Source organism: Camelus dromedarius, chromosome 36 (genome assembly GCF_036321535.1).
Source record: "Camelus dromedarius isolate mCamDro1 chromosome 36, mCamDro1.pat, whole genome shotgun sequence".
In the NCBI taxonomy this organism is placed as follows: Eukaryota; Metazoa; Chordata; class Mammalia; order Artiodactyla; family Camelidae; genus Camelus; species Camelus dromedarius.
In genome coordinates, this window is record NC_087471.1 from 760,384 (window position 1) to 784,968 (window position 24,585).

A 24,585-nucleotide genomic window follows, 5' to 3' on the forward strand; every position below is an offset into this window, starting at 1 on the left:
TGGTGGCCAGAGGTGAGAGGTAGGGATGGGGGAAATGGGTGAAGGCAGTCAAAACACACAAACCTCCAATTATAAGAAAATAAGTTCTGGGGATATAATGTACAGCATGGTGACTATAAATTTTTAAAAATATTTTGTTCCTTTTCATTGCTGAGTAGTATTCCATTATACTGGAAAACAATTTGGTCTGTCCATTTTCCAGTAGACGGATATTCGAGGTTTTTTTTCCAATTTGAGACAATTATGAAAAAAGTTGCTATAAACATTCATATATACAGGGTTTTGTATGTTGTGTGGATATGTTTTCATTTCTCTTTTAAAAATAAAAAAAAAGAAGTGGGATTGCTGGGTCATATGGTAAGTGACTAACTTTATAAGAAGTTGCCGAACTGTCTTCCAAAGTGGCTGTACTTTGCCTGCCCAACAGCCATGCCTTGAGGTTTCAGCAGCTCCTCCGCATGGTGGCCAGCCCTTGGTACTGACTAACGACGCCGAACATCTTCCCATGTGCTTATTTGTCAACCATATCTCTTCTTCAGTGAAGTGCTGTTCACATCACTTGCTCATTTTTAAAACTGCTTTGTTGCAAAACTTCTTTCTATGTTCCAGATACAAATCCTTTACCAGATAACGTGTTTTTTGTAAATATTTCTACCCAGTCAGGAGTTTGTCTTTCATTCTTTTAACAAAGTTTTTCAAAGAGAAAAATTTTAATTTGATGAAGCAAATGTGTCCTTTTTTTCTTTTATGATTTGTGCTTTTTGTGTTCTAAGAAGTCTTTGCCTAACTCAAGATTACAAAGACTGTCTCAAATGTGTTATTCGAGAAGTTACATAGTTTTAGCATTTGGATTGAGGACTATGAGGCATTACATTGCAAGTTAACTTTCGTTTTCTCAAGTTAAGTATATGTGTTTTGTTTTCCCAAGTTAAGTGTGTGTGTTGAGTGAGGCTGTTTGTTGTGTATGGAGACTGAAGTTCGTTGCTGTTGGCTTTATTGTTCTTGGTTTAGTTTTCCTGGGTTCAGTCCCCAGTACCTCCTCTAAAAATAAATAATAAAATCGACCTAATTACCTCCCCACCCCTCAAAAAATAAATGTGAATTTAGTAAGATGTAAAATAAAGAAGAAAAAAATTGTAAAGAATTTTTTAAAGTAATAACAATAAAATTAATTGACCGTCCTGTCAATTCGTACCACGTGGGGATGTTTCTGGACCCTGCATGTCTGCTGTCCTGTCTTTATGCTGACATCACACTATACTGATTACTGGAAATAGCATGAGTTCTCTTTGTATTGCTTTTTCAAAATTGTTTTGGTTACTCTGGGTCTTCGCTTCTTCTATATACACTGAAGAATCAGCTTGTCAATATCTACAAAAACCTTATGGGGACTTCGACTGGAATTATATTAAATACATAGATCAACTTGGGAAGACCTGCCAGTTTAACGGTACCGGCTTCCACACCATGAACACAATATATTTCTCCATTTACTTAGATCCTCTTTAATTTCTCTCATCAGACTTTAGAGTTTTTTTGCCTATAAATCTTACACATTATTTTGTGACATTTAACACCGAGCATTTCATGGTTTTTGTGCTATTGTAAATGGTCCTTTTTAAATTTCATTTCTCCACTAATCTTTGGTTGTATATAAAAATACAATTGATATTGTATCAGTTATACCCTGAAAATTTGCCGAACCCGCTTATTAATTCTAGTAGCGTTCATGTAGATTCTTTAGACGTTCCTACAGAGAGGATTATGCCATCTGCAAATAAAGGCAGTTTTATTTCCTCCTGTCCAATTTATACGGCTTTTCTTTTTCTTTCTTCCTTGTCTTACTGCACTGGCTAAACTCTCTAAAAAAGTGCGAAGTAAGGGATGTGGAAGCAGACGTTCTTGCCTTGCTCCTGAAATTAGTAGGAGAGCACTCGGTTTTCCACCACTGACCGTGATCCTGGTCGTCGGTTCCTCGTGGATGTCTTATTCTCAGATTAAGGGTTTCCTTCTAGTCCCAGTGTGCTGAGAGTTTTGTCATGAATGTGTGCTGAATTTTATCAAAGGCTTTTCTTCTTCATCTCTTAAGATTTTCATATATTTTTTTCTTTTTCAGTCTGTGGATGTGGGGAATCACATTGATTTTTTTTTTTGATGTTGAACCAACCTTACAGTCCTTGAACCACCCTCCAGGGTGTGACATATCATTACCTTTTTGACGTCCTCCTAGACTCAGTTTGCTGCTCTGTTGTTAGGGTTTTATGTCTAAGTTCACAAGTGGTTTTGTTTGTGGTTTTGGTTTTCTGTGATGCCTTTGTCTGGCTTCAGCATCAGGATGATGCTGGCCTCGCAAAACGAACTGGGAATTGTTCCCTCGTATTTCCTGGAAGAGACTGTGGAGAACTGGTGTCATGTCGCCCTTAAATGTGTGGTAGAAGTCACCGTGGAGCCACGCAGTCCTCGAGTCTTCCCCATGGGAAGGCTGGTTGGTTGGTTTTTACCGTGAATTTAATTTCTTTAACAGATACAGGCCTATTAAGGGCATCTGTTTTTCCTTTAAGCCACTTTGGGAGTTGTGCCTTTAAAGGAACTTGTCCGTTTTATCTACGTTATTCAATTGGTCGATATAAAATTGTTCCCAATACTCCCTTCTCATCCTGTCAGCGTCCGCAGGGCCCGTACCCAAGTCCCCTCCTTCATCCCCGTCATTGGTGATTTCAATTTTCTCTCTCTTTCCTCAATCAGTCTAAGTAGCAGTTTATCAATTTTAGTACTTATTAAAAGCCACCTTTCCGTTTCAAACATTTTTCTATTCTTTTTCTGATTCCAATTTTACCGATTTCCAATGCTCTTGAAATGGCCCAAAGGACAATAAAACTTAGGAAAATACATGGATAGCAAGATTCTGCATCAAAAAATGATTCACTACATTCAGACTCTGAACTTGGAAAAAAAATTCTTTGGGGAATATCTTTTTCATATTACTCCTGTTTGCCTTCTAACAAATGTACAAGAATTATAATGATGTAAATCTGTGCCTGCAAAAGTCCAAGGCGGCTTTTTCCAACATAGACAAATCGAATCTGAGCAACGTGAAAGCACTGTGTCACAGTTTAATAGGCAGTGCTTTTTTCTCAGCAGTTATAAAATAATAAAGTGGTTTTTACAGGAGACAGTATTTTTTTTTTAACAGAGGTGCTGGGGATTGAACCCGGGACCTGATGCATGCCAAGCACGTGCTCTGCCACTGAGCTCTACCCACCACCACCAGAAAACAGTATTTTAGAGTAGACGAAAAATGGCTTGCGTCTTTAGAAGCCTAATACAATGTGCAATAAGCTAAAAGCCTCTAGAGCAATGCAGACAAAGTGGCCTTATTGTGCTCAGGGCAAAAGCAAGTACTTCTTGGGGCTGAATATTTGACCTTGAGGTGTGGCAGTGGACCAGGAGAGTGGGGCAGCGTGTAGGTCAGTCTGCTTGTGCAAAAGAAGCATAATGGGGACTTACAAGAAATGTATTTGGAAAGCTATGCTGGGGCAGGTCAAGTAAAACACTGAATAGTAAATTAAATTTTTTTCATTGCCTCCTGCTGGTAGTGGATAAGGCAGCGAAGCTTAACGCGGAGTGATGTGACTCAGGCACGTGAACCGATCAGCAAGGACAAAGGGAACTGAAGGAGAGAGACTGAAAGAAAGGGGAGAGGTTACTAGCGAGGCTTCCGAGGGAGAGTCAACAGCGCTGGGAACTGAACGGGGAGGAGAGACGGGCTGACTCTGACTCCCTGGTTTCCACTTTGGGACGACGTGTGGGCGGCAGTCATGACAAACACTCAAGGAGACGTGAGCTGGACCTGACTGCAGCAGCAGAGGCGAGAGAGGAGGGACGGCAGAGACAGGCTGCCTACGACTTGGCAGCTGGCTGAGCATCTCCAGGAAGACACAGGTCCAGGCAGCTGCTGAAAACACAGCACTGGGCTTAAGAGAAGATTCAGAGGCACAAACACAGGTTTGTGGCTTTTATCCCTAGAAGTGTTATTTAGAGCAGTGAGATTACTGACAAGGTGAAGATATAGTAAAAATTAAAATATCAGCATCAGCGAATGTGTCTTGAGCCCTCCCATGTACTGGGCAGCATGTCAGGCGCTTCTCAGATATTAACTCAACTCCACCTCAACACTGTGAAGGAGGTGCCATCATGATTCCCATTTTAAAGACGGGCAAACTGAGGCAGGGACCTTCAGTTATTTGCACAACATCCCACCGCTGGAAAGTTGTGCAGTTTAGCAGACACCCAGACGATCTGCCTCCAGAACCTGCGACTCTAGCTCCCCCTGCAAGGGCGAAGAGGGAATGGTACGTCCGGGGTAAGTGAACTCGGAGAACAAGACAGAAAAGGAGCAATCAGAGGGTACATTCTCACGCAAACGCGCTTCTGGCGTGAGGATTATAAATACACACCAGGCCAGGTGGTCCCCGAGGAGAATACAGAATGAACGCCATCTATTCCTCTTGGGGGTTCTACTTAAGCCCTTCTAAGCCACCGAGCCACGCGTGCGCGTCTCCATTGTTAAATATTTTGGATGACTGGCATCACTTAAAAACAAACAAACAAACAAAATAAATGGGCCTGTTGTCAAAGCTGTGGTCTCACACGTGGGCAGCTGCAAAGGGTTCAGAAGTCGACACTAGAACTCTGGAACCTTGCTTCCCCAGGGGTGGCACCTGGGCCGGCAGCATCGGCAACCCCCCCAAAAAACAGGTTAGAAATGCTAACCCTCGGCCCCACCCCAGAGCTCCTGAGTCAGAAGCTCTGGAGGTGGGTCCCGGCCGTTGGTTGTAACAAGCTCTCCAGGTGATTCTGATGGACGTCCGAGTTTGAGAACTTGGCGGGGAGGATGGATTCGTCGAGAAATCCATATACAGTGGAGTCCAGGTTAGGCGAGAAGTCCCTTCCGTGTGGTGTGACACGGCAGGGAGGAGACAAAGATCTTCTGTGCCCAGTGCTGTCGCCCAGAGGTGTCAGCAGGCTCGCCCTGGCCTTGCCCCAGCCCACTGCAGCAGAATCTCCGTGGGACAGCATCACGGTAACGGAGGAGTGTCCTGTTTCCTGTCCGTTCAAAGAGTGACATGTCCTTACCAGCCAGGAAGTTGCGCTAGGAGACAGAGCTGCATAACAGGCTGCCAAAGACGTAAAGAAATAACCACGTAAACACGGAAATGAATCTCGAGGCTGCGCACGCGAGGCTCTGCAAAGTCTTCCGTAAACTTAGGCGCGGTGTCTGTCTAGCCCCCTTTTCTCTGCGTTTCAGTGACATCTGGACTCAGCCTAGCCCCTCGCCCTTCCTCACCACACATCCTGTGAGATCCTGACCCCTCGTCAGTGCTGCCAACCGGCTGCCCAGGCCCACGCCGGGCTCTGAGCCTGCCTCTGTCCCTGCCTCTGACCCAGGAGACTGTCGGTAGGAAGATCTCCCCACCCCGGTTCCCAGGAACGGGCCCTGTGGCTGGAAGTCTCCATGCCCCCGGGTGACAGGTGCCCTCACGGGGAGAGACGGCTGCGTCCCTGGCCCCTGGTCTCCATAACCAGCTTGTCAGAAAACCAGGCGACGAGGTCACCCTGACAGAGCGTTACTCGTGCTTGAAATGAAAGGAGAAACCAGGAAGCTGGGTACTGCCTGCATTTTCCAGCTGGTGGGGGGCAGAAGGTGGGAATCAGACTGGTTTATTGGGATGTTCAAGGTGAGAAACAAAAGACAATCTCCCGCCCCGCAGAACCTGTCCTCTCCACCAGCCCCTCCACCTTCCCCGCCCACCCCGTCTCCCCCGACCCCACTCGGCCGACCCCCTGCGCAGCGCCCCCAGCCCCTTTCCTCACCCCATCTGTCCTCTCCTCCCCATCCCGCCCTCCCCTCCACCTCCCCCCATGCCAGCCCACCCTCCTCACTTGGGGCTAGTTAAGGCGGTGAGGTCCCCATCCTCTCTATAAACTACCCACATGAAATTTTTAAAAAGCATTGTTAATATTTTTCCTTCTGTTATTTAGTGAAATTCTATGAAGTGCGGCTGCAGCACAGGATGAACGCCAGCAGGATGAACAGGGCAGGCGCACGGCCTTTGCAGAGCCCACCCTGCGCGCCCCTGACCCTCTTCCTTGGGTGTGTTTGCCCACGCATCCCAGCCAGCCTGCAGGTGCCTCGGCTTCTCTGCGCTCTGCTCAAGGCCCCCACGGCATTTTGTAGTTCACAGGAAGTCTCCATCCGCCAGGGGCAGCCCCCGCCCGGCGCGTGTCTGGGCTTTGCCAGCACGGTGCCCGTGGCTCCTGAAGGACGCAGCCCCCTCGCTGTGGCAGGAGCAGGGCGGGCCACTCTCGCCTCTGGACTCGGACTTGCTCGGGTTCCAGTCCCGACTCTGCCTGGCTCTGCGGACTTGAACAGCTTTTGTCAGCTTCCCCATCCTCAGCTTCCTCATCTCCAAAATCCACACAACCAACCTCCCAGGGGCCCTGACGGGAGACCTCACACCCCCGCATCACTACCTGAAATTACTACGCCAAACGACGTGGAACTGCGACGTGACGATCTGCAGCTACAACGACGACCGGTTCAGAGGCAAGTTCACCTTAACACCCTTCTCTTACACACGTCGGTGTGTTTTATTTTCTCTCCCTGCGGCGGACAGTAAGCCTTTACTTAGAGCCCTGTTCCCGGGACCTTAACAGTGACTGGACACGGTGCATGTGATCGATAAACATTTGTTGCAATAATGGGTGGCATGCTTAGAGTAATGCCCGGAACAGAGTAAGTATTCAATACGAGTATTATTATTATTTATTATTATTATTACTATACTCAGCAGAGGCAGCAACTGGCAAAGCGGGGGGACAGAATGAAACGCTAGATGATTTTGCTTCAAGGGAAAACCAGCGCCACGTCAGCAAGCAGTCTACCCCTGTCAGTAACTTCCGTCGCTGTATCACACCCCCCTTTCTTTTCAGCTGGAAACACTGCCCTGAATGACACTGGTTGACACTGACACTTTGAATAACAGTATCAATCGTATTATCAGGTATTCTCACCTACAGAAACTTGGACAGGGTGAGGATGAGACCCACGATAAAACACAGCTACCCAGGCGTGCTGAGCAGCTAGACCCTAACCCCAGTGCTTCGAGGTGTCCTTTTTAACGCCCTCCACAAGCCTGTTTGGGGGGTTCCCTCCGTCCTCCCTCCTCCGCGGGTGAGGAGCCGCCCCTGAGAGGGAAGAAGAAGCTGGAACGCTCTCCTGGGCTGGTCCCCAGGGATCCTCTCCCTCGCCCGCTGGGTCAGGAGCCCACCCCCTGTAAGTACAGCCCTGCCCTACGGGCCAGGACACAGCTGCCCTGACGAGCGGCCAGGACAGTGTCCAGAGAGGCCTCAAGAGAAAAACCCGACTCAGAGACACAGGCCCGGGAGCCGAGCGTTTGGTGCTGTGAACCGTGAGCCGGAGCTGTCCCCTCACAGCCCCCGGCCCGCGCTGGGCTCCAGGGACGTCCCCGTAAGCGTGGCCACGCCGCCTCCAGGGCCAGAGCCGGGCCCCCGCTCCATGATGGAGACCTCCGGCCCCCCCGCCCGTGCTCCCTGCAGCACCCTCCCCCGGAGGCTCCGCACACCGACTCTCAGGTCTGCTCAGGGGACAGGTTAGGGCCCCTGCACATGCGGGTCTGGTCAGGGGAACGGCCTTGAGCAGCTTTCCCATGCATGGCCTGTGCCAGGTGCTTCTAGAAGCGATGTCTCATTTCACCCTCACAAACTGGGTATCAGCGTGTATTAGCCTGTGGGGACCAAACACTACACTGAGGCCTATCAGGAAGCAGGCACCCCCGTCCCTTTGCCCCAGGGCCGTCCTGGGGCCCTAAAGGCAGCTGGGCCCAGGGCCAGATGGACCTCAGGTGGGTGCAGACTGTGCCCGAGTTCCCTCGCTGAGCCCGACTCAGACCCCCACCCTTTGGCAGGCATTAGCATTACTGCACAGAAGCTGACAGGCAGAACCCCGAGTGGAAGCAGTGGCCTCAGGTTTATGCTTCCTTCAGGTCTGCTGCGTGGTTGGGGGAGAAATTCACCCTGAGAAATGCGCCCTCCTTTAGGAAGTCCTCCCAGACCCATCCAGGCCCCGAGGAGCTTCCTCCTTGCTTCCGTGGTACTTTTCAGCACTTTCCCCGTGCTTGCTAACGCCTGTCCCGCTGCCTGTGACTCTGGGCCCCTTTCCCCCAGGCGTGGTTTCTGGAGCACCTGTGATCCACACACGCCCCCCGCATCAAGCACATTCTCACATGCCAACGATGATGAAGGGGGCGCAGGGGCACAAAACTGCTCTGGCGGGTGTGAAACCCTGAGTAGCAGCGGAGAAGCAAGGCGGAAGGACTCAGCCTGCTTCAGCTGACGCCGGATGCGTCTGCACACCACCAAGCTGGTGTTGTCAAAAAGCATTCTAAACTGAGAAAACACCACCCCCCTCCCTGCCAGGCCTCGCCCCCCTGGGGGCGGAAGGCTTCGGGAGAGGCTCAGCCTGCGAAACGCACGCGTTCGGAACAAGTAAATTTAGAATGAGCCAGGAAGGCTGAGGCCGCGAGTTGGCCGTCCTGCACCAGCCGGATGCACGGGGCGGGGCGGGAAGGCTGTTCACACCCGCTGCTCTCCCTTCTAATTCTGAGAGTCAACCAGCCTCGGGGAAGAGTTTCACAGATTTGTTCCTTTTCCTGGTGCGATGAACTTAAATCGACGTTAGAGGTGTTTATTTTGAAGTGAGAAAGGGATTCTGGAATGTCACAACCAGGGACTCTAACTGGAGAGACCAGATCCACGCACGTGAAGGTGCTTGAGCCAAAGGCCAGATGCCAACCGCGAATCTTAACTCCGCTGATACGACGGATTTGCAAACAGGGGCCCTTCCAAATAGTCCTCCCGGCCTGCAGAGTGCGGAAGCCACAGAGCCAAAGTGCGGCCTGTGGAGTTCGTGCCGTAGCCCAAGAGGAAGCAGTCACCCCAAACCTGGACAGAAGACGTCCAGACGCCCACCCCCGGGTGTTTCCACCTTCCTACGCGGCAGGGGAGTGCAGTCCGACCACATGGCATTCCCTGGACCATGTGCCACCCCCCCCCAAGAGGCAGAGGTGCCCAGCCCTTACCTGCCTGCTTCCTCTGGGTCCGTCTTCTGCCACGGCAGCTCCTCACAGCCCGAACGCCACCCCGGGGATGGGAAAGCCTCTACAAGCAACACAAATATCGCGTTAGTCACTGCGGCCTTTCCCCAAACCGCCCCCTCCCATGAACGGTGATGAAATGGCCACGTGACACAGGACTGTTTGAGGCGAGATGGTGAAGGGTGCCATGGACATGGTGTTGGTGGAGGAGCTCAGGGCGCCCGGCCCGCAGCCTGGTCGGCCCCTCTCTCGCAGGAAGTCCAACGAGGGCCCGCGGTGCCGGGAGGCCTGCATGCGCCCGAGGGAAAATGCGCCGGAGCTGTGATGGGCACACACGGATGAGGATGCTCGGGGACTCGGGGGGGAGTTGAAGGATCATGGGGTGAAAGTTTTTACCTTGGCTTTATTTATTTATTTATTTACTTTGAGATGTGTAGAATGTTGGGAGCCAGAGGTGACTGGAGAAGGGAGCATTACCACGCCTCCCAGGTCAGCTCGGAGAAGAGAGGGTGGACAGAGTGGAGAAGCCGCGCCGAGCTCGTCTGGCTGGCCCTCCTTCCACTGAAGGTGGAGCCCTCTCTGCTGCCGACTGGTAAGAGATGCCCCGCAAGCCAGGCCACCATTCTCCCCGTACCAGGAGCGTCCGTGACGCAGGACGCCTCGTCCCCGGCCTCCCTTCTCCCTCACACCGTCCAGGCAGCCTTGCTACTTTGTTCAGACTCTCAGTTCCCAGTAGAACCACGTCCACGTGCTCACACACCCACCTTCTAACCAAAGCCCCCGCGTGAAACCTCGGACAGAAAAGCTCCCAGCGTCACCGGCTGACGCTGAGTCTGTCCATTTTCACTCTGCCCGGGCTGAGCACTGGGAGCAGGTCGCGGCCAGGTGACTCTGACCTTCAACGTGGGCAAAGCTGATGAGTCATCAGCGGTAAGAGTGCCCGGAGGCCCCATCGACGGGTCGAAAAAGAATGAAAGCGAAACACTTCCACGAGAAAGGGCATTCTTTCTCAAGTTTCGAGTTTGGGTTCAAACCAAAGGGATGAAAACATCTCGACTCTGACGCAGAATCCTCCAGCGTGTGGGTGCAGAGCGGGTTCTAGGGAGCGGCCGTGTCCACGGGCCGCACTGATCAAGGTCTGGGCCCGACCAGCATCTTCGGGGCCTGCGGGAACTAGGACAACTTTTAAACAAGAGAAACAAAACACCTCAACTGGATTCAACTGTTTACTCTCTCCAGTTTGGCAAAAGCACGTTTGTGCGGGGCCCCGGGCAATGGTCTGTCCAGGCACTCACCCTGGGGGGGCAGCAAAGCCACGCACGCTGAGTTCACGCGTCCGTCTGCGCCAGCGGGGGTGGAAAGCAAACTGGGCTGTTATCGGATGAATCCAAGCAGTGCCAGAGGTCAGCTGGGTCGTTTAGAACCAAAAACACACTTCAGCTGCTCACACTGGCTGTTTGAGGAGGCCACCGTGCTGAGTGCTCTGGGAGTGCCTGTCTACGTGCTTATGGCTTTCCATGCCCTAAAAATGGCTTAAGGTAATTTCCCAGAATAGACCAAGTTTAACGAGATAAATAAAATAAAAATTAGCAGATCAGGAAATCAAAGGGGAGGGGGAAGAGAGGCAGTGCTGTTCCCATGACCATGGGCACCCGGGAGCGTCTGTCACCGTGCAGGGCGCCGGACGGGCTGCTCCCCAGGAGTCTGACCCCGAGCACGTCCGTCTGACGCGCACATCCTTCTCTGATGGGAAGCACAGTAACTCAGTTCAACTCGTCCCCCGAGGCGAGACGAGAGAAGTCGCAGGAGAGGACGACGCATGCGGTGGTCCCCGCGGCCAGAGGGGCCAGTCGCCGGGGCAGTGGCCATCAGCGTTGGGCCAGAGTCACCTCGTGGGGAGGCCCAGTGGCCTAACTCAGATGAAAGAGGGGGTCTCTGATGGCCCTGGGCTGGGGTCCTTCTCCAGGGTGACACCAAGCCGAGACCTGGTCCTCGGGGAGCTGCACAGCCAACGTGGAGTCCCTCAGGGAGAACGGGTCCCCACGTGGGTTTCGGGGACTGAGCAGTGGCGCTGGCGCTGGAGAGGGAGCAGAGGGCAGCTCCCACAAGCTCCAGAGCAGCCACGCTTCTGCGCCAGGATTCCTGCATGGCCTTCGTAGAGGCGCATCACTGAGGACCCGCGAGGGTGTGGGGACAATTCTGTGCCGCACCCCAGACCCGTCCTGGACCGAGGACACACTGGGGGTGGGAGTTCAAGGCATTCCCCTTCTGAAAGGCCGCGTCTGGTAGAGCAGCCAGGGGCACGTTGGGAAGCCAGCCACTTCTGCAGGAGCTGTTTCTTCTTCTGGAGGGCGTCTCTGTCCCCCGGCCGGACTCCCACAGCCACCGAAGGGCTCGGCTCCTCTATGTAAACCACCAGCGGGGTGACCCAGGGACGCCGTGGGCGTGGAGGCCGCGCTCCGTGCGCCCTCAGTTGCCCGCAAGCTTGCAAGCACGCACTTCTTCTTTGGACACTGGGGCCCCGTGCCCACCGTGTTGAACATGTGCTCAGGGAACAGGACAGAGCAAACGCTTAAACGGGGTGGCCCCCCCGCCAGGCCCTGTCCTGCAGGCATCAGGTGCGTCCGACGTGGAAATCACCCTGTGACCAAGCAGGTGCGCTTCCCGCAACAATCACTGAGGTGGGGACTGGCCCCCGACACCGAGGGCCTCGAGCAGTGTGGACGGGTCGCCAAGCTCCTCTGCCCAGAGCACTAGGAGCACAAAGCCTTCACCAGCCACCGCTGAAACCGCGCACGCCGTCAGCGGCAGCTTCTGGGTAGACTTCAAAGCTACCCATTCATCAGACACCCGTAATCCGCGGGCGGTGCTGCAGCCGACGCCACAAGCCATCAGGAGCAGCGTAAAACCAAGCTGACCCCAACGAAAGGACCCCTGGCTTGGCCTCTAAAAGACACTTACATCCAAAACTTGAAAGAGTGGAACAGATGAGTAGGGAGCGGTTGTTTGCTTAGACAAACACACACGGAAGGCACGGCTAAGAAGCTTTGGAAACAGACTTTCCCAGGGCCCGTCTGAGATAACTCAATTACAGCATTCGATTTCCCTGCAGTCTTTCAAGAGTGCGTTTAGTGTATAAAGTGAACCACGGGGGTAGGTTTAATCGCAGGCACGGTTAGCACCCAGCTCCACGCAGCCTTGGGAAGCCACGTCTGCAGGGCACAGCTGGGCATTCTTGTCCTGGGTGCAAAGGCCTCCTTCTGACAGTGATTTCCCACAAGTGATCTCTGGCTATTAACTAAAACAAGCAACATGTCCCGTGATAAAAAATAAGGTCAGAGACAAAGCATCCTAGAGAAAAGCAAACATCGTTCTCAGAAGGTCTGACAAACCCAGGACAATTCTGCTGTAAAGAGAACTCAACGCCAAGCTTCCCGAGTCGAAGGACGGCCCCCCAGCCAGCCCAGCCCATCGCTGCGCCCCCGCTAAGATCTAGACGGGGTGGGATGGGTGTCTGCTGCACGGCTGTCCTCTGCCGCGTTGCTGTTCCGTCTGCCCGTGTGGGTTCTTCCCCAAAGAGCGCCCAGAACTTCGCGCAAGGGGGCACTGGCTTGTTCCCTTGCCCCCACTCTCCTCCGCTCCCCAGGAGGAGGACTTGGTCCCTGCCCCTCGCAGGCCCCTTAGTCACTTGTCTTGGCATCTTTTCCCCCCAAACCAGGAGGCCTAGCAAAGCAAGACAGCCCACGTCGGCCAGCACAGTGAGTGCACAGCCAGCAGGAAACGGTCAACAGATACATCAGGAGAATGAAAAGGACAGCAGTCCCAGGATCTATGAAGGGAATTCAGTAGAGATGGTCCACAGTTCTTTTTTAAAAACCACCAGCCCCCATGCGAAGGTGGACTGTGTCACAGCACCCCTGGTGCTCTGCCCAGACGCCCGGCGGGGCACGAGACTTTCCACGGCTGGGACGGGTGAATGACCGACGAACTAAGCATTCGAACTTTTCCTCTAAATGCCCTCACTTCAAAATACCACTCCTCCCCTTGGCAAGTTTCATAAGCCCTTCTCTACAGACAAGTGGAGATGGAGTCCTGCCCCGGCGTAGATGGTCCGCTTGCCCTGTCCTCACCACGTGTGTCTTGAGTTGCTTCAGAGAGAGGAGAGCCACCAACTCTTTCGGACACAAATTTCTGAGGAGGCAGGAGGTATCACTGTGGTGCTTAAAACACAGAACTGAGGTGCGTGCATTATTCAGCAACTAATTGATTCCTAAAACTCAGTCTCGAGCCTTTGGCTTGCTAATCCAAAGACATCCAGCAGAGAGGCGTTTGTTTTTTTTTTTGTTTTTTTTTTTTCACTTAAACACTGTTATTTAGTTTACTTATTTTAGGTTTATTTTCCTTTTAGAGGAGGTACTGGGGATGGAACCCAGGACTCGTGCGTGCTAAGCATGCGCTCTACCACTTGAGCTACACCCTCTCTCACATAGAGAGGTTTAAATGGAATAAATGTGAGGCATTTTCTGAAGGCACCATTTAAATAATTCCACGACTACCAGCTCCTCGCCCCCAGAAGTGTGCCTGCTTCACAGACCCGTTCTTAGTTTTCTGGTTCTCTTCTTCAAGACGACCTGAAATGGGCATTTGTTTTTCCCTAAAGGTATAAGCTCTACTAGGCTATGAATTTTATTTTTAAAAAAAAAAAAGTGCTTAACAACAATTCCAGCCACCGAGAAGGTTAGAATCTAGTTGATGGTCAAGAATACGTAAACCGGCTCAAAATCACTGACACCTTCAAAGAATTGGTCTGCTTTCCAAATTACACCCTCTTCTTCTCCTGCCAGTTCTATGCACTTTATTCTCGGTGTGCTCTGTCGCAAATTCCCTCTTGACACATTGATTTTCTTTTGAAAAGAAATAACACAGTTCAGTAGATTTTTAAAATATCAATCTGCTATCAGAATTTCATTTATTAAAGAAACAAACATCAACACTCCGTTTGCAGCCTGATTATAAAAAGAGCTTGGCGTGTCCTTCAGGGGGGCATATGCCAGGCCACACACGTCCCCGAAATGGATGAGCCCTCGGAAGGCTTGAAACACAGTGGGCCCTGCCTCCCTGGTACCGGTCACCGGCGCTCATGGGCAGACTCTCCTTCTGGACCTTTCTGAGCTGTGAGCCTCCGAGGGCACGCCTTTCCACAGTGACATCACAGGGGTCCGCTTCAAGAGGGCTTACCTGGTAATCTGCGTCCTGGTGCTGAAGTCCAGCGACCTCATGGAGCGCAGAACTTCGATGCACCCCAAGTACTGCAAGGGGAAAGAAACGCCAGCCGTGAGCCCTGAGAACTGAGACGCACAGACCGTTTCTCGCCGCAGCAAGGCCGTTTCTGGAGCCACTCGCATCTCCCAAGTCACCTTTGACCGTCATATTCACGGGGGCCCTTTGTTCTGTTTCTGTAGAAGCAGTAACTCACACCCAACAGAAGATTTTCCGAGTGTTACGTTTGGCACTCGACTTGACTCTCCTGAAACCTGTTGCTATTTTTTATTTTGTCTAGAAATACATTTTCAAAACCTTTCGCATGCTGCAAAATGCAGAAATCTTAAATACCTGATTCCATGAACGTTTAAATATGTACCTGCCATGTAACCACCACCCAAACCCCAATGTCCCGACATCACATTTCTAGTCTTTACGAAGCTTCTAGAGGTTTATAATTTTTAAACAAAGAATGAAAATACTACAATATTAACATTTTGGCCAACATGAAACTTCATTATATAATAAGCATATTGGGGGCTCTAGGAATAAACTGTAGATTGCCCCCAAGGGCGCTTTATTTTGACTTACCAGAAAGACCTCTTTTGCATTATTTAACAAAAATTTTCAGAATTACTTATACAACATCTAAATTTGTAGCTGAATTTTTTTTATCAGTTTCACACGTGAAAATGTGTGCGTATTTGTGAAAATCTGGCCACAGCTAAAGCCAAACAAGCAGAATGAAAGAGACACACCGCTTGTGTCCAAAGCCCTTGGGGAGCTTGAAGGTGCAGGTGTTTCATACCAATGCCTTTAAATTTAGACTTAGCAGGAAGCGCCTTCACGGTGTCGTCCAGAAAAGGCTGCATTTGAATTATTCAGAAAATCTGAATTTGAGCCTGGCTCTGTCATATCTTATTACGTAACTTTCAGCAAAACTTTAAATTTCTCCAAAATGTGACTCTTACTCCAACCACTGCACAGGCCCGGAGTTATTTAAATTCCACCACTTCCATCAGCCGCATGGGCACCATGAGCAGCGTCATGGAGGCGGGAACCAGACGGCCACCAACACTGCAGAGGCACGTGGTTAAAGTGACATCGCAGAACAGGCAAATGCCAGGACCAGCATCACCGGGTTCTGTGACCACCACCACCGCCAAAGCCGAAGGCTTAACGAAAACGCCACTTCCACCATCACAAAGTTGCCAGCACCACGGCAGCAGGGCTCTCCGGCTACCACTGCCGCTGTGTGGAGACCGCGACCCACTCTGCTGAGCTGGGGGGTTGCCACGCCCAGCGCTGTCCCAGCTGTGGGAGCATCGCAGCAACACCCCAGAGGGCTGTGAGTCCCACCGCCAGCCGCACTGCAGGGTGAAGAAACTGCTTCAGCCGCGGTGGCGAAGCTGTGTTAACAGCACCACGATCTCGCAGAAGTGCGTGACTGCCTCCGCCACCCCCGCTGCAGAGCCGAGTCAGTTTCACATCCACAGCCACAGACTCGGGGAAGGGACATCCTGCGACCCCCACTGCAGACGAGGGAATGGGACAGCAGCCGCTGCAGATCGTCTGGAGGCCATGCCCACCATCACAGAGGTGCTGGATGACGTTGCAGAGTCACGGGAACACCGCCACCACCCCGCAGCGTGATGTGGACGCTGCGAACACTCTCAGAGGTATGGAATGTCATGACCTCACGGTGACGTGTGGACGCCAACACTGTCATCATCGTAAAGGTGTGTAGGTGCCATGACCAAGGCACAGTGCTATCTGAATTACGCCACCACCACCGTCTCGAGCTACGTGAACAGCAGCACCGACGTCACACAACTATGCCAACACCACGACGAAACACTGCTGCAGGGTTACAGGAACACCGTGATGAATTTCACAGCATCTCTGGACACAGCTGCCACCGACGTTGCGGGGCCACGTGAACGCACGTCCTCGATCACGTGGGCATTTGAACACCACCAGTCGGGCTGCACCGCACAGGCCCGCGGGCCCTGCACCTGCCCAGCCTCAAGGCCAAAGAAAGAGCCCAGAGTCAGCGGCAGAGACATCAGTGACTTAATGGATGGGGAGAGTCTTACAGTCTGAAGCAAGGTCCTGCAGTGACACCCCACCTTGTGCGGCCGACAGCAGGCAGGACACAGTGACAGCCTTCGCTTCCAGGGAAGGCGGTGGGGGGCGCGGGGAGGAGGAGGCTGCCAGTTATAAGGGGAACTGACATCACGTTGGCTCACGGGTTACCAGGGAAACCAGCAGGGGGCACGCCCCTCACGGCCCCTCTGATGCGCTCCTGGGGTGCAGAGGTTCTGATCCAACGATCAGAACAGTCACCAGCCGTGGTCAAGGCAAGTACGTGGGCAGGTCATCCGTGGAAGTCAGTGTCGGCGAGGCAGGCACTGGCCGAGCAGGGGATGTACCGAGGGCAAGAGAACAGCCATCCTGGGTGGCCTGACCACACACCACCGCCGCCCTGACCACGGTGGTGCATGACGTGTGAACGGCAGGCCAGCCTCGCAGAGCCGTGGGAATGGCTCCAGCGGCAGCATCCTAGTCACACGAGGGCACCACAGCCGCAGACGGTGTGTTTATAAACACAGCACCGTGACAGGCTGTGTGGACACCGGGACCAACGGCACCGAGATGTGGGACCAGACGGTCAATGGTGAGCTCACAGCAACATTTACCACCAGCACAACCCCTGAGCGAGGCGACTGCCACAACCAGCGCCACGGGTTGTGTCAAGGCCATGAGCACCACCCAGTGTCATCTGACTGCCACCCCCGTCGCACCGTCATAGTTACATGAATATCATGACCACCAGAGCAGGCTTCTGTGAAGACTGCCTGCAGCCACCGCACAGAACGACAACTAGCTCGGCCAGCGCTGCCAAGGAGGAGGAGCCTGCCGCCTTCACCGCTGCAGAGCCGTGTGGGCCCCAGCACCGTCGCCAGCTCTGCAGGGCTATTTGGACAACACGGCCAACTTTGCAGACTTACACGAGTTACACGACCGCAACTGACGTCACAGACTGTCGTGGATGCAGCCACAGCCGACACCACAGAACCATGTGAAAGGCACCGCCGCCGCCGCCACTAACGCGGAGCCGTGAGTCCCGTGACACGTGGAGCAGAGTTACAGGCACGCTGACTGCTCAGAGTCACGGGACAGGGAAGTCCGCACCTCCGCCACCACCGCTGAGTTGTGTGAGCACGGCCGCCAGCTCTGCCGCAGAGTTGCGTGGGGACCGCGACCAGCTCCGGGGAATTATGACTGTCCCCGCCGCCGCGTGTCACTGCTCTGCGCGCACCGCCGCCGAGGGCGCGGGCTTGGGTTACCCCTCAACAGCCTGTAGCGATGCGTTTTCTCACCGCCGACGTATTAGCAAGCTTGTTTCTCCAGCCTTCGTAGCACCGTAGGCATCAATCTTTTGAATCTTCTGCCTATTGCGGGCAAAAGGATTTCTTTTTGTTTGTTGTTTTCATTTGAGCTTCCCTGATACCTGATAAGGTTGTGCAGCTCTCTCACCTGTTAGTTGGCCGTTTGCTCTTCTTCTTCTGCTAATTGACTGTTCATACCTTTGGCCCAATTTTCTATTAGGTTCTCCATCTTTTTCGTATAGATTAGTATGTTAATCTCCCATTCAATCATTTTTTTTCCTTTGATGGTTAAGTTTCTGCATTTTATCTAAAAGAAACTGTTAATGCAGTAATATTGTAGTGACAACTGTGGTCACGTCCATCATTTTCTGTGTGGCTCAGGGACGCCCTGTCTTCCTTGAGAAGGTCTTCTGTCCCCAGAGTCTCACCATAGTCTCCTAAATTTTAACAATTTTCACGTATTATTTATTTATATGTGCAGCCACTTTACTTAACGTTTTTAAGTTAGCTTTTTAATCTATTTGGGATTTATTTCTCTACAAAGGCTGTGGCATGAATTATAGTCCCAGCTTCCAAATGGGCTGCTACTTCCACCAGCACCACTGCTTTGATAATTCATCCGCGTCCTCCTGGATCAACGTGCCAACCCCGTGGTGCGTTAAACTCCTCATTCCGTATGGACCCTTGCCTGAACGCTACTGTATGTCATTTGTCAATTCCTGTGTCTCCGGTATGTGTTTTTCCTTAAGAACTTTGAAATCATCTTGTGAAGTTCTCCCGTCCTTCAAAAACTATCTGGATTCCAGCTGAGGTTTGGTAAATCCCCATGAAGAGAGCTCACGTTTATCAGTAAGCTTTGTTATCCATTGGCATGAGCGCTCTCTCCACTTCAGATATTACGAGTTGCCTTTAATGAGACTTGGGGTTCTTTATTCTGCATGTCCTAAACTTGTCTTCTTCCGTCTGTTCCAAGGCTTTTTTTTTTTTTAAGTTCTGGTAACCACGGGGAAGGAGAGTTTGACTTTTCCATCCCGTGTCTACAGGTTTTTACTACACAGAAAAAACCCAGTCAGTGGGCTCCAGGGATGTACAAAATGGAAGAACGGCGAAAGCCTGGACCACAGAGCCCAGAAAACCTCCCCGACGTGCAGACAGCAACCTCTTCGCACAAAAGAGGCTGAAATACAAAGGAGAGAAAGTCTGGGGCTTCGGAACCCACGTCCGTGCATCAGTCAGCCTCACAGGAGTTCCAGGAAAAGGGAAAAAGGAGAGGGAAAGAAACACTCAAGAACGAAGGGATTAAAATGTTCTGTTTTAGGGAGGGTTTGTGTCTCCAAGGCTCCAAGATGAAATCTGAAAAAAAAAAAAAAAAAGATCTGCTTTTGGACATATGGCAGCTTGATTTCCGCACAAAGGGACCAAGCGAGAAACATCCTGAAAGCCTTGCACGAGGGGAGAAGAGAAAATAGGCTCCTGACAAAGAGAGTTCTCGTTCGGCACCAAACACACGAAGACAAATAACGTTGGAAGCCGGGAGAAAAGGCGTCTGAGCCAAGAATCTCACATCCACCCTCACTAGCACTCGAGTGGGAAGGCAAAGCAAAGACACCGAATGTTAACCGCCCACAGACACTCTCTGAAAGAATTATTCCAGCGAAACAAAGAATACAAAGAAAGAGAAGGAGGTGGGCTATGAGAAACAACGTTGGGGAGAGAATCCACAGCAGCTACAGGCACGCCTTATGCCTTGATGACCACTGACGCATAACTCACAATATTTTTCTCAGTGATGGGGAACTAACATCTCGGAAGGTCTCAACACGGCTGGAAGAGGCTGCAAGAGGATGAGGAGAGCCTGTGCTAAACCCTACTGAGTTTGTGGAGGTAGGTCCAGAGCTGGCTCATTCTAGGTAGCAGTGGAGAAACATGGAAGCTTACATATGTGTGTAAAAAATTGTAAGCCACCGTAAAAACAGGATCGAAACGGTCGACTTCCAAACTAAAACCCCGCCAGCAAAAAGAAGGGGAAAAATAGAAAATGCACAAACAAAATGCAAATTAAAAAATATAAAACAAAACATCAGTAGTGGGTCTGATCACCTGCGTGATCACCGTGAATCATGAATGGCTCAAACCCACTAATTGAAGGTCAAGGACTTCCACGCTTGCTAAAAATATGTGTGTGCTCCAGAAACTGATACAACATTGTAAACGAACTGTACCTCAATAAAAAAGGATGCAAATAAATGTAAATATATAAATACATGTGTTTAAAAAAATGACAAAGAAAATACTAAGAAGATAAAGCAGATTTAAATCAGGCAAATGCTAACAAAAGGAAGAAGGGAAGTGATATCTCATTTACAATCAAAAGAAACAAGAGCCATGAAATAAACTTCACAGGAAATGTGCAAGACATTGAAATTGAAGACAAACTTAACGATGAATAAATTTTTTAAAACCTGCTTATGTGGAAAGACATACCATATTTCTGGTATGGATGATTCAATACTAAACACATGCCAATTCTTCTCTAAATTCATCTACAGATTTACTGTGATGCCAATTAAGGCCCCAACAGGATCCTTCCACCAGAACTTGAAAAATTAATTCCAAAACTTCCATCATGAAGAAGGAGCCTGAAGGACACAGAGAAAAAGTCTGAAGAAGATAAAAATGAAAGTGAACTGGTGGAAATTATGTGACATTGGCATGGAAATGGACAGAGCATGCAAGGGATGAGACGGAGACCCAGAAGGAAAGGGTGTACAGACCTGTGGGAGTCACCGAAGAAAAGATGAGCCAGTGAGTCAACGTGAGGACATGATGAGCTGCACGTCGGGAGAAGGATCCGCTGAGACAGCCCTGCGCACGGCTGTTGTGCGTGGTGTGTAAGGTGCGACGCACGCTGTGCCACGTGAATGGCATGCCCTCTCCAACAGGCCCACCTCACCCCGTGCACAAAATCAATCCCAAGAGGATAAAGAGCTAAAGCTCAGAAATCAACGTAGAGAAGCAGTAACCAAAAAAATCCCAGAAAATGATGTTCCTATCACAAGACCGAAAACTCAAAGGCCATAAATAAGCCCCGAACAGTATAGAAAACACGAAAAGGCATGTGGAAGCCTGAGAAAAAGCCAAAACAAACAAGCAAAAGTTACGCAAGCCCATAAGGTAAAACGGGCAGAGGACACAAGCAGAAGATCCACAGAGGATCAAGGACAGTTGGCCAACATGTGTCTGCAAAGACTGGTGATCAGAGAAATTATTATTAACACCAAAACGAGACAATTTCTCACCCAGGAGAATGGTCAAACTGGGTGAGAAGGGAGGAAACAGGCCCCCTCACGTGTCCCTGTAGCAAGTGCAACTTGGTGAAGCCGTTTGGGGAGACCACTTGGAAGTACCTGGGGGCACAGAAGACGTGCTTGCCTCATGCGCGGTCACGCTACTGGTAGGTCTTCTTCATGCGTGAGTGCGTGAAATGTACATGCGAAGTATTCACTACGTCCTTGCCTGTCAAGAGTGAAAATCTGAACCCCCACCTCCAATGCTGATCAGTAACTACATGATTAAACACTTAGGGCATATCTAAACCATGGTTCCGAAGGCAACCATTTTTTTCAATGATTGAAACTCAGAGTCTCAAAAAAACTGCTACTTCGTGCACATTTCACTGGTTGAAGCGAGTCACAGCGTCAGCCCAGACACAGGGGGAGGGGGTCGCTCAAGGGCGTGAACACGGGGGTGCCTGGTTCACTCGGTCCTCCTTTGGAGACACAAGGGCACGGAGAAGAGACAAAGACGGAGCGGGTCCTGCTGGGAAGAGCAGTGGGGAGAAGAACGGTTAGAAAGGAGGATGATCTCTGAGTACTTCTACAGTGTTTAGACATTTTCTTACAAGAATGTGTTCAGTTATTGTTTGTACAGTTACAAAGTGGGGAAAAATCAAAAATATTTTCCAACCAAAGGAAAAGAACGTGCGTGATAAAAATTGGCCCTCCAAGCTGTGATGCAGAATTGATCACAGAGCAGTCAAGACCTTCCAGTGCCTCGAATTACAAGGAGCCTGGAACAGCCCCCCAAGATCCTACCTTGTTCTGAAGATGTGACGGACAGTGAAGGGGTCAGTGAAACCAGCCATGCTCTCCAGGAGTCTCCTCCTACGATGGGCGCCTTTGAAGCCCACCCCCAGCCTCAGCAATTGGTCAAGGGTGGGTTGTGTGATCCCAGACAGGCCAGCAAGTCAGAGCCCTGGGGGTTTTGCTAACACTGCCTGGACCATCCACTGTCACAGGGTCCAGGGCCGCTTCTGAGAGTAACTGTTCCTCAGTCCCCACACCTTTGCAGCCAGAGGAGGTGAGAAGAACTTATGAATATTTAACTCGGGTGATTTCTAGCCTCAGTGACTGTTAGAGGCCCCTTGCAGAGTTCATTTGGAATTACGGTGAGCCCAGGCTCATTACTTCCAAGCAAGGCCCACGAATGGAAATGTCATCCATGCTAGACCTGAAGAAAAGTCTATCGTATCTTCATTTTTTTTTTTTTTTTTTTGTCAGTCTACTGAGTAATTTCCCTTTTAGGCTTCTGAGGCACTGGGCAGAGAAGTGTCTCTTAAATGACTTTAAAACACTTCAGTAATCAGTAAATGGTAGCTACTAATAAAATAAGCATTAGTTTACTAACTACAAGGTAAAAATACCCCACCTCGTTCAGGTCACAATTAATAAACACTAGTCTGCACCTGTTAGGATGCTCAGGTAGAAAGAACTTGAACAGGAGCCAGGATGGAAGACAAAATGCTGGGAAGTCGAAGAAGGGACCGTGAAGCACTGTCTGTATCAACTGTGGATCTGAGACAGTGACCCTCACAGTGTGGTCCCCTGGCCAGCAGCAGCATCTGGGAACTTACCAGAAATGCAAGTCCCCAACTTCCCACACTCTCGCTAGGGATTCTGGTGTCCTCTCAAGTCAGATTTGTCTGTATAAAGGCTGATTGGTGGGGGGGGGCGGTTATAGCTCAGTGGTAGAGCACATGCTTAGCATGCACGAGGTCCTGGGTTCAAGCCCCAGGGCCTCCACTTTGTGGGGGAGGGTAATTAGCTTCTTTTTTAATGGAGGTACTAGGTATTGAACCCAGACCTTACGCATGCTAAGCACTCACTCTACCACTGGGACCTCCCCTCTCCCAGCACCTCGTCTTAAAAAAAAAAAAGAGAGAGGGAGAGAGAGACTGATTTAACTTTCTAAACTTTCTTTATCTGATCAGTGGTGTATGCAGGCAATGTAAGTTCAAATCTTGGTTCTTCCAGAATCAGTATCGTTAAAATGGCCATATTGCCCAAGGCAATCTACAGATTTAATGCCATCCCTATCAAATTACTCAGGACATTTTTCACAGAACTAGAACAAGCAATTCTAAAATTTATATGAAATCACAGAAGACCCAGAATTGCCAAAGCCCCAATGTTCACAGCAGCACTATTTACAATAGCAAAAACATGAGAGCAACCTAAATGTCCACCAGCAGATGACTGGATAAAGAAGCTGTGGTATATTTATACCCTGGAATACTACTCAGCCATAAAGAAGAATAAAATAATGCCATTTGTAGCATCATGGATGGACCTAGAGATCATCATTCTAAGTGAAGTAAGCCAGAAAGAGAAAGAAAAATACCATATGATGTCACTCATATGTGGAATCTAAAAGAAAAAAAAAAAAGGACACTATGAACTCACCTACAAAACAGAAACAGATTTGCAGACATAGTAAACAATCTTATGCTTGCCAGGGAAAGGGGGTGGGAAGGGATAAATTTGGGAGTTTGAGACTTACAAATGCTAGCCACTGCATATAAAAATAGATTTTTTTAAAAAGTTTCTTCTGTAGAGCACAGGGAACTATATTCAATATCTTGAAATAACCTTTAATGAAAAAGAACATGGAAACGCATACATGTATGTATGTGCATGACTGGGACACTGTGCTGTGCTCCAGAAATGGACACGTTGTAACTGACTGTACTTCAATTAAAAAAATAAAAAGGAAAAAAAAAAGTTGGTTCTTCCGTTTCTTAGTTTTTTAGTATTTTTTAAAAATTAAATCTCCCAGAGCCTTGCTTTCCTTCAATGAGAACAGTGACGAGGATAGTTACATCCTGGATCTGACGTGAGTGTAAAACCCACTTGTAAAGTATCTCGCACAACTCCTGGCGTGCGTGTGGCTCAAGATGCCAGTAATAGTATTATTTGAACATTTCTGCTTCCTAGGGGCGCCTTCGTACGCGTGGCTGAGGGCTCAGCCACAGTCCATACTTAGCTAAAAACGGCCTGTGTTGCAGTGCGTTTTAGTTCTTCAAACTCCAGCTTGCCTCGAGGGCCGCAGAACAGCGTGTCTTTTGCCTCCTCCTGTTCTTTGCAATAAGCCCTGGACTCCCAGCCCCCAGTTAGGGCATCACGACGTCCCAAACCATAGGAAGCTGACAGCATGACGTTGATAAACAGGACTTTGTGAGAACCCAAGCTCCTGATGTTAAATAAAGTAACTCCAGTCAAGTGTCTGAAGGCCGTCGTCAGGAAAGAGAGGAAAACAGGCAAACAGCACTATTATCAAAAATCATAACTCAAGGGCACAGAGTAAAATCAGCTTTCTGAAGGAGAAATGTTAAAAGCAAAAACCCCTAGGGCTGGAGACAGTGTTCCTATAACACAAATGAGAGTGTCACTGGGAGCTAGCATGTTCAAGAATTCAAA

General features: G+C 50.2%; 1 protein-coding gene across 2 annotated transcripts in view; it reads right to left on the reverse strand.

The window, feature by feature from the left end:
- The window catches only part of SHC3 (SHC adaptor protein 3), a 139,747-nt gene that overhangs the window by 85,908 nt on the left and 29,254 nt on the right, over positions 1 to 24,585 (reverse strand). For both annotated transcript variants that reach the window (XM_031442060.2, XM_064482421.1), the window contains exon 2: positions 14,415 to 14,485. In XM_031442060.2, the coding sequence (XP_031297920.2) occupies positions 14,415 to 14,485 (71 nt within the window). The remainder of the gene's footprint in view (positions 1 to 14,414; positions 14,486 to 24,585) is intronic.